This window comes from Myotis daubentonii, chromosome 9 (assembly GCF_963259705.1).
Source record: "Myotis daubentonii chromosome 9, mMyoDau2.1, whole genome shotgun sequence".
NCBI classification, from domain to species: Eukaryota; Metazoa; Chordata; class Mammalia; order Chiroptera; family Vespertilionidae; genus Myotis; species Myotis daubentonii.
In genome coordinates this window covers 17,793,085-17,803,241 of record NC_081848.1, presented here as the reverse complement: position 1 = coordinate 17,803,241, position 10,157 = coordinate 17,793,085, and the positions used below count along the sequence as shown (strand labels likewise).

General features: G+C 39.9%; 1 protein-coding gene across 1 annotated transcript; it reads right to left on the bottom strand.

The window, feature by feature from the left end:
- Window positions 1-1,404: 1,404 nt before the first annotated feature.
- Window positions 1,405-9,594, bottom strand: LOC132240619 (stromelysin-1-like). Its single transcript, XM_059708039.1, has 10 exons — window positions 9,410-9,594; window positions 8,048-8,292; window positions 7,801-7,949; window positions 7,550-7,675; window positions 5,716-5,880; window positions 5,393-5,531; window positions 4,647-4,780; window positions 4,078-4,237; window positions 2,828-2,931; window positions 1,405-1,811 (listed from the first exon to the last, which is right to left on the bottom strand). Exons 1-10 carry the CDS (start codon window positions 9,512-9,514, stop codon window positions 1,711-1,713), a joined length of 1,428 nt encoding a protein of 475 aa, XP_059564022.1. The 5' UTR covers window positions 9,515-9,594; the 3' UTR covers window positions 1,405-1,710.
- Window positions 9,595-10,157: the final 563 nt, after the last annotated feature.

Sequence of the window (10,157 nt, the reverse complement as noted above, 5' to 3'; positions counted from 1 at the left end):
CCTCAAGGCCTCCCTGTATATCTCACAGACATTTCAAAAATTGACAAAACTAAACAATTCTTCCTCTTACCCTTTTCTTAGAAAACTGCTTCTCTCCCAGTCTTTCCCCTTCTCAGTAAATGCTGTCACCTACACCCCTTATGCTCAAGGAAGCTATCTGGGAATTATTCTGAACACTTCCCTCTCTCTTAAACTCTATATATAATTAATTATGGAGTCCCATGGACTATCTCATATGTATATCTTATTCTTGTCTCTGACTCTCCAGTGAGACCAGTATAGTCCAAGCCATCCAAACCTTCTTAATGCCATTTCCCTCAAAACTTCTACTAAAACCATTTAGTTCAAAGTAAATCCTGCTATTATTCTAACAAGAAAGTCAATTTTTTTAAGTCTTTAAAAATATATAATTGCTGTTATTTGCATATATGCTTTCTTGTTGGATTATAATCTCAATGACAGGAGGGATTGTATTATTTTTTTCAGGCTCTTATGCCTATAAACTAGCAAAATCCTTGGCACATAGTATATGATTGGTTAGTTATTCTCAAATAAATAAGTTAAAGAATGGATGAACTGCCCTGGCTGGTTTGGCTCACTGGATAGAGCGTCGGCCTGGGGACTGAGGGGTCCCAGTTTCGATTCCGGTCAAGGGCATGTATCTTGGTTGCGGGCACATCCCCAGTAGGGGGTGTGCAGGAGGCATCTGGTCAATGCTTCTCTCTCATCGATGTTTCTAACTTTCTATCCCTCTCCCTTCCTCTCTGTAAAAAACCAATAAAATATATATATATATTTAAAAAGAATGGATGAACTTCTACTTGGTAGCAAATGATATTCTAGACTTAGTACTTAAGGCATAAATCTGTCTTAAGATAAACATTTGCCCATAGATTTTTAACAGGACAGATATAAAATGAGTACAAGAGAATAGTTTCATGTGCAAATAGGGTGGATATGAGCAAATATGTTTGCCACGGCAGGGAAGGGTCACCACTGAGGGCATATATAGGTAAAAGGAAAAAATGAAGGTTTCAGGTTTAATTTTTCCACCTGAAAAATGAAGTGTGTGAAGTAGGTGATTTGCTATAATTGTAAGATTCTGCTTCTCAATTTTCCCCAGACCCTGTCCTACAAGGTTGCAACGGCCTTAGATCTTTCTCCTGGGGCATATCAGGAACATATGATATCCATGTGGTATCATGCAGGCCGCCCGGGGGACGGCAAGTGGTAAATGGTCCTCAGTTCTGGACGAGCCCATAGTGAGGACACAGCCATGGAGACCCCTTCTCCACCTCCAGTGGCCTGGCGTCCCAGGCTGCCCATTGCTCAGTCCACAGTGTACCTGAGACTCTGAGGACATTTTTTCTTGAAACAAACAGTAAACAGAACAAGAAAGCAAAATAACTGAAAAATCCTCTTTATTAAATAACAAGCGAATAATCTATGTACAATCCCTGGTCTGTTGCACAGGAGTGTTCCCCCTTGTCCTGCAGAGGTTACTCCACATGACCCAAGTGCAAACTCAGCAGCTGGTTGAATGCCCTGTGATACTTGTGAAGCTGGCTGGGGAGACACACGGTTCGCACTGACATTCTCAGTCACTGCGCAGGCAGGAGAAAATGCACCATTTTCAATTCACAAAGACTCTGAAGAAGAATTACCAGCTTCCTTTAAAATGCCCCTGTTGTGCCTTCCTACACATCTCTCCTAACAATGAAACCAGCTGTTACTCTTCAAGATACGTGTCACTTTCTTTGCATTTGGGTCAAACTCCAACTGTGACGATCCACTGAAGAAATAGAAAAACCCTGCAAATACAGACAAGGGAAATAGTGGGATGTTTTTTCAAATAAATAAATTTGGCAACATACAAAACCTCAGAATAATAGATAACTAGGAGTGCAAAGTGTTTTAGAATGTACTATGAACCAGGGACTATGTATTAAGCATTTCACATGTGGTGTCTCCCCTCCCCTACCCCCCCCCCCCCCTTTTATTTCTGCAACGGTCCTTTGAGGAAAGTATAGCCAACCCCATGTTACAGGAGCAAGTTGCAGTTCAGACAGATTTAAATGCTCAAAGGAAAGGATGGAGACAGCATTCCATCCCAGCTCTGTCAGATAGCAAAGCCAGGCTCCGGGTTATTAGGTTATTCTGCTTCCAATCAGAGGAAATTCTCTGCTCCCTGGGAAATTATACTCTCTTTATTTTCTTTCTTCTTAACACTCCTCCCTTTTACCCACATGGCAGCCGGAGGGGCATTCTGGCCTTGGAGGAGCCCAGGGGACCCGCTGTGGCTCTGCCTTCCTGGTGCTATGGCTACTCTGCAGTAGAGACCACCAGCCTCCACCCACCTATGCTTGAGTAGGAAAGAAGAACTTTTCAAACTTTGGGTGCATGGAAATATAAGTATTTACAACTGACTAATGTGGCCAATGACTGACTACTCAAGAAAGGTAGAGAAAAACCTCCCTGGGCATTAGTAGTAGCGCCAGCTTGGCGTGGAGGAGAAAGCCAGCCAGCCAGTGTTAGGTTTGGCCACACCACGTGAGGGGATTTTTATACTGACTTTGATTTTATCTGGATGTATAAAGTTAAGTGGAGAAATTTGTGTTAAATATCTTTATAATTCAAAACAACTTATTATATGATTGGTTAAAAATTCGTAAATTTGTATGGTTAAAAATTCATAAATTTAAACTTAGGGAGGGAGGAGATAACTGGTTAAAGAAAACCTGCTATTAAAAATTATTTCAATTCTCTTTCCTCTGATGCTATCAAATGTTTCAAGGGCCTCATTGCCAATAAGATAAGTATCACTTACCAAATGCTTCAAAAACAGCATCAACCTTTGGGCCAACCCCTGGAAAGTCTTCCACTATTTGCCTGGGAAAGCCCGGATCCATTCTCTGTTTCTTCTCATCAAATCTGCACCAAATAAAAGAATGCAGCTCAGCATTGCATAGAGGCCAGATTACCAATATTTTTAAACCATGTTAAGTTTATGCGGAATTGTTAATGTGGAATTCTAGTAAACTTTCCAAGTACTGCAAGTAAATGATAAACATGTTTAACACTGCAGAAATATGTGACTTCAGTAGTACTGTAAACTTAGCTCTTCAAAACATTTTTTTTTAAAATTCTCTTCCCCCAGAACACAAGCAACATTTTGATCTAGAAAATGCTGTTCATTACTATATTTCTTAAGCCTGGGCAGAAAGAACCTTAATCATCTTTCTATCACAAGGACATGAAGGTATGAACAGATACATAAAGTGAGTGGAATCAATCATCTAAATGCAAATTTCAAGTTCCCCATCATACCTGGCTCATATATGCCCTCCCGACCCTGCACAACGGGGTTTTCTATGCCAGTCTCTTAGAAAATGGGATTAGAACAAGAAACAAAGCACAGGAAACGCATTTTGGACTCATTGGGTAGAACTGGGTTGGTCTGCTCAGATGTCTCAGAGTCTGGGCAGATGACTAGGAATCAGCCTCTCTATGAGTCTTGGGTTCTATCCATGAACTTAGACTGCCTCTGCTCATTGTCCTCTGAAACAGGCAGAGGCAATTAGTCAGTGAGGTTAAAGGAAACTGTTGAGAATCATATAGTAAAGTTGGTAAGACAAGACAAACACCCAACAAGACAATGACTAGGTCTTTGGGACAATGGCCTGGATTCTCAGGGCTTCTTTCAAAGAAGAAAAGCCCAGTTGGGTTTGGAGTCCAGAAGGGAAACCTTCATAGAGGTGGTGGGACTTAAGCCAGGACTTGAGGATGGGTGGGGGTGGGCAGGTGCAGGTACAGGAGAGAAGAGGGCACTTCTGGCAGGTTGGGCAACGGCACAAAGGGAAGCTCCCTCCTATTGTCCAGGGGACTCAAAACAGAAGAGCTCATGAAATGCCTGTTTCCAGACACTTCTTTTTAGAGTAAGCACCTCCCCACACTTGTCTAAGGCCCCATTCTTCCTACTGAGCGGGAAGCAGAGCTGCGTGAGGCAGGGGATTTCCTTAGAGAGAAAAACATGTCCCTGATTAGACTCCATACACAGTCATTCTGGTCGCATATTACCTCCAGTATTTGTCCTCTACAAAGAAGTATGTTTTCTTCTTTTGTTTATCAAAAATGGCTGCATCTATTTTTTTTACACTTGGCGGAAAACCCAGGATGTGGATGCCTCTAGGGTAGCCTGCTTGCACCTCACTTCCTCGGACGGCCCAGAACTGCTTTCCTGTTTAAAAAATAATAATTCAGAGTCACATGGAGTTTATAACAATTAAAACCTTTGGGCTTTAGAAATATGTTTCAGCACCTTTGATTTTATAGTAAATAGGAAGCCAGAATTTTAGATTTAATCACCAGCTCAATGTGGACATTTAAAAAAAAAAATTGTTCATTGAATGAATGAATGAGCACAGATTGAATGAGGGAATATACAACTGAGCAATTTATATTACTGTGCTCATTTTTATCTTCTGCAAAATATATAAATAAAGCAATACCACTCTCAGTCATTACATCATTAGCTGGAGTACTAAAGTAGACAGAATTTGTCACAATAGAAAAAATTAAAGGCCTATTCAGTTTTCCTGTGAGAGGGTTTATTTCAACAGGTTAAAAAATTATTATATAATAATTACCTTTAAAAATGAAAACAATATCCCTGCTAGTCACTTCATATGCAGCATCCATTCCTGAAGGAAGAGATGGCCAAAACGAAGAGATCAAATAAAATCCAGGTTCAAGAGTCCTTAGGGATTTGCGCCAAAAGTGCCTGGAATACATGTAAAAAGAAGTGAAAATTGAAAAACAGTCTTCTATCTTTAGCATATTTTCCTGCCCAACCCATCTGCTCCCATTCCCTCAGCTTCTAGGCTGGGTGACGGACAGAGATCAGGTATATTGCCACTGGGAAAATATTTTTCTTTTTTCTTCAGAAAACTGCACTAGACCTCCTGCCATAGGATTACAGAATACCCGTCTTCTGTGAAGAGAAAGTTATCCCACAATGCAAGTTAATTGGCTGACTATAAACCTTAAATTCCTGCAACTCATGTAAAGCAATGTATATGTTATATATCATCTTTTACGTTTTCAAAAAGATAGGCAGATGTGTGTGTAAGTATCTGACTTAAAAGCAACCATGACTTAGAACATTTGGAAAAATGAGAGGACAAAAATTAAATCATGCTGTGTAAGTCTTCAACGATGAACTGGACAGTTTTAGGAAAATGGGATTTGGAGCACCAGACCCAAATCATTTCAGTTCAGAGGAATCATTTTTGTTTATAATGTGTAAAAGTCTCTATTAAGTTTCTGTTTGTTTTCATTTTAAAGTGTTGCACATCAAAAGAAGAGATAGGAAAAGATAATTTCCTGGCCTGACCTGTCTTTAAAGAACAGGATTTCTCCCCTCAGGGTGGTGACAGCGTCCAAGGACAGAGTGGGATCACACATGGCCGGTGTCTGAGGACTTGCGGATTCTGTGGGCTTCACAGGGTCATCAGGGGAAGCTGGGGGAGGTCCTACAGAGAACAGACGTGAGGATGCAAACATTAGGAGGGTGTGATGCTTCTGTCAGGGCATATATTTCCCAAACGCTCCCAAAGGGCTCTGAGCTGACTGCAAATGCTTCCTGCAGCATTTTAAAGCTTTCCTGGCTATCATCTCAGGGAAGCTAGGATGCCTCATTTCCCCAACATCACTCACCATACAGGGACTGAATGCCAGTGACATCATCTTGAGAAAGGCGGAACCTGGCCAGGTCTGTGGATGAGTTGTAGACTGGGTACATCAAAGCTTCAGGTTTTTTCGAGTGTTCGAGACCCAGGGAATGGCCAAATTCATGAGCAGCAACGAGGAATAAATTGGTCCCTATTTAGGAAATCATAAATAAGAGTTACTTATGTCTTAAATGTGTACATTACAGATGTCAGCTGTGTATTATATTTGTTTACTTTCAGGAAGCACACAGGGCTTTTTATGCCTTGAGTTTTGGTTAATCAGTCAATTGACTGATTACACACTTAATGGCAGGCTGTTTTTTCAAGGCCTGTTAGTGACATCAATCTTTGAGACAAAGTGTCCAGCCATGTCCACCTATTCCTCTCTCAGGAGCCTGTTAACTTTATGAGAACCAGGTCCCTTTTCTTGTACTCTGGAATAGAACAAACTTATTTCTCTTCATTTGTCAATGAAAAGCTAAGTACTATCTTACTGGATTAACCTTTGTTGGTTACAGTCTAAATTAAATGAATCACAGTTTATTTATCTCAATTCTGAAATCCTTAAACAATCTTACTGCCATTATTTGCCATCAGAATATTGCCTGCATAATTTTTCTGCCTCGTGATGATTATTTAATACATATTGGCTCCAAAAATAATAATGATAGATGTCATAGAATTTGTAAAATTGATTTAAGACATAACATGCTCAATCATGTCTAACATTTGTCATAAGAGATTTTGGCCACACAAACACTTTCTGTATTCAGATTTTTTTCCTTCATGTTATAAGAATAAATTAGAATGCTGATAACTGGAAGGCATTGGGTAATTAGGACTGAAATGCCAAGTAAGTGGACTTTACTTTTAAAGTTCTCATTTGAGACTTTGCAGGAATGTTCCTTTGAAGGAAGAAGTAGCTAATTCAATCAAACTAAGGCTTTTATCCAGCATTAACTAACCTCACATTTGTACTCTCTAAGGGATTCTGTTTGCATTTTTATTATAAATCCCAATTAAATTTCAGCAGTATTTATTTTAGCCAATTGTTTGAAACTTTGGAAGCTATACCTCAAAGTATCCTATATAATAAAAGGCTAATATGCAAATTTTCCCCTCCACCAGGAGTTAGACCAGGGGGTGAGGCCTGCCGGCCAACCACCTGCAACCCCTCCCCTCAGCCAGCCCAGCCCAATTGGCCCTGATTGGGGCTGGCCGGCTGGACCCCACCCATGCACGAATTCATGCACTGGGCCTCTAGTCCAGTTATAAACTGAGAAACATTTTATTTGGGGGTTGCTCCTTTCCTTCAGAATAAATCCACAATAACCCTTCTTAACCTAGAGAGAGTAAAATGTTATTTTAACCAGAAAAACCTGAACTGAAACCTCAGTTTCTGGAATTTAATTCTCATTTCTGTTTGGAAGAGTAAAGAAGTAATTGGGGGACATTTCCCCAGCTGGATATAATCAATATCCAGGGCACATGTTAGTGTAGATTCAATGTGATACAATCTACAATTTGAATATTTGCTGTTTGATACAATGAGAAATTGTTTTTACTGATGGTTTAAGATCACACAAGAACCAGATTCATCAAAGAAATAATGATGCTTCCTGTAATGTTCTCACTTAGACAGAAAATAATAAACATTTTTAGACATCTGAAAATGTTGTTAATAATGATTACAACAAAAATATATTCTGCTGGTCCTTGAACCATCAGTAAATATAAAAAAAACCCATTCCTTGAATGTTCTTACTTATTAATAATTCTCCAAATATAAAAAAAATAATTCTGAGAGACATAAAACTAACCTGATGTATCCTTTGTCCATTGTTCGTCATCATCAAAGTGAGCATCTCCATTAATCCCTGACCCGGGTGGATAGGCATGAGCCAAAACCATTCCAGGTCCATCAAAATCGAAAAAGTCTCCATGTTCTAATAGAGAAAAAAAATTTTTTTACTGGAAAGAGGGGTAACTACAATCACTTTGGAAACTTTTCAATAGTGAATAGATGCATTTCATGTTTTTGTTGTTAATGTTGCTTGATTTTGTTTCTTACTTCTAACTGCAAAAGTGATCATTATGTCAGCCTCTCCTTCACAGATCCTGGAGAATGTCAGTGGAGTCACTTTCTCCCAGACTTTCAGAGCTTTCTCAATGGCAGAATCAACAGCATCTCTTGGCAAATCCAGTGTGTAATTCACAATCCTGAATGAGGACAATTGAAGAAGATAATATTTTCTCCTGACATGGCCCCTTGTAAAATCTCAGTATTATGTGGAAACCTCTCAGGACCCATTCATTACCTGTAGGTGAGGTGAGTCTTCCTCCACTTTGGCATGCCGGGAAAGGTCCTGAATTCTCCGATGTCAGGGACTCCGCACCTGGGCTTGCGCATCACCTCCAGCGTGCCTGAGTCCAGCTTCCCTGTCACCTTCAGCCCCAGGAACTTCTGCATTTCTTGGATTTTTTTAACAACAGGGCCACTGTCCTTCCTTCTAGCAAACTGTTTTGCGTCTTTTGCAAGGTTGTAGTAGTCTTCTAGGTAGTGCTATTGGAGTAAAATGTGTAGTTTTTAGGTCATTCTTAGGACTTTTTAGGCTTTTGGAGGACATTTGTGCAGTTGCCCATTTAATCTATTTGAAGTATTCCTCCAATTTGCTGAAATAAGTGTCACATTCTGTTTAATTTTTTAATTACAGACTCTTCACTTTTGTTTTATCTTTTAAACTAAATAATCTCTACAGCTTAGTTTATTACCAAACTGAAATTAAATAGAACATTTAAATATAGATCTAATCAATTTAAAGGAGAAAAAACAAACCTACTTCTCTGGGCATCATTGTATATTTCAGGTATATTTATCCAGTTCCCTCAATTTTCTATTTTGTGTGTCTCACAAGGACTTGGCTTAAGAAAAGCAAATGGATAAATCCCTGTGTCTAAACATGACACTAGCAACATAAAAATCTAGCTATTTGTACATTGGATGAAAATATCTAAAGGTTCCCTATGGGGGAGGGGGCATCCAGATCAAGTCACCCCAAAATATGCCTGTGTGATATGCAGATTATTTGGAGCTAAAGGCAACTTTAGCCTCCCACCCTGAACTTCCAGAGAAACTTCTGCCTCCCACCCTTAACATCCAAGAAGAATTTGAATTAGAGGGCTTGCCCATAGAATACTACCACAGATAACCTTTTGGACCCACCTATATGTGAGGGCAACCTGTTATTTACTAATCATCTCTCCTCATCCTGCAATGACCCTTCGAGACCCCCGAGGTGCATCACCTCATTCCCAGCTCAGGATGCCTCATATACCTCAATCCCATTTCTGTCTCTGAGTCTCTCCTGTAGGTGGGGTCTCTGGCTCATGGATGCAGAGTTCCCATACATCTGTATGTATGAAATTCCGTTATTTTCTCTTATTAAAAAAAATACCCGAAGATATTCCAAAGCAAGATACATCTCCTCTACTCTCCTTGCTATGCCGTCTGTGACCTTAAGAAAACACCTGGCCTTCGCAAAACTCTATATAACTCTCTGTGCGTGAGCTAGCCATGCACCGTAATTCAAACCACTCTGCTCCCGTTTTATGAATGGGAAGCAGAGGTGGTTACCCACTTGGCCCTGTGAATGAGCGTGAAGGCTGTCTCCCTTAGTTACCTGAACTAGGTCCATGCTGTCCTCCTCGTCCCTCGCAGCTCTGTTCAGCGGATGGGCTGAGCAAACTGCCAGACTCAGCAGCAGCAGCACAGGAAGATTCTTCATTGCTCCAGGCTGCACTCAGATCCGGGTTGTCTTAGTGCCTTGCTCTTTGCCTATCCTCTTCTAGGTCCTCCCTCTGGAGCCCCACCTTTATAGGCTGACAGTGTTTGTTTAGCTCACCCTCAGCAGCTTGACTCACTATCGCTGTCATCCGGAGAGCAGCAGGACCACTTCCAAAAATCCCAAACCCAACGTAGGATGTTACCAGCTACTTTACTAATTTCTCTCAACCTTTCCAAATTTGCAAGTCAAAATAATGATTAATCTCCAGGAAATGCTTCCTGTATTACGAAAGAAAAATCTGGGCTTTTTTTTTTTTTTTACTTTGGAAAAAAAGTGACTGGAGTTTACAATTTATGTTTGTGTGTTTGAGAGACATAAGCTGACTTAGTAAAATGTCAGAATTGCATAGAACTTTTAAATGAGTTTTAAAAGTGTATCCAGTCTCTTTGGTTGGTCTTAATTCTGTATTCATTGATTAATGGGCAGCAGATCTGTAACAGCTGTTTTGTGAATGCTAATAAAATTAAAATGAATTATATTGTTCACTAGACTAAAATTTTTCTACACTATTTAAAAATTCTCTTTCAATCCCTTTACCTACTCTGTAAATTCAAACTAGTAGATACTTTGAACTTAACAAAAA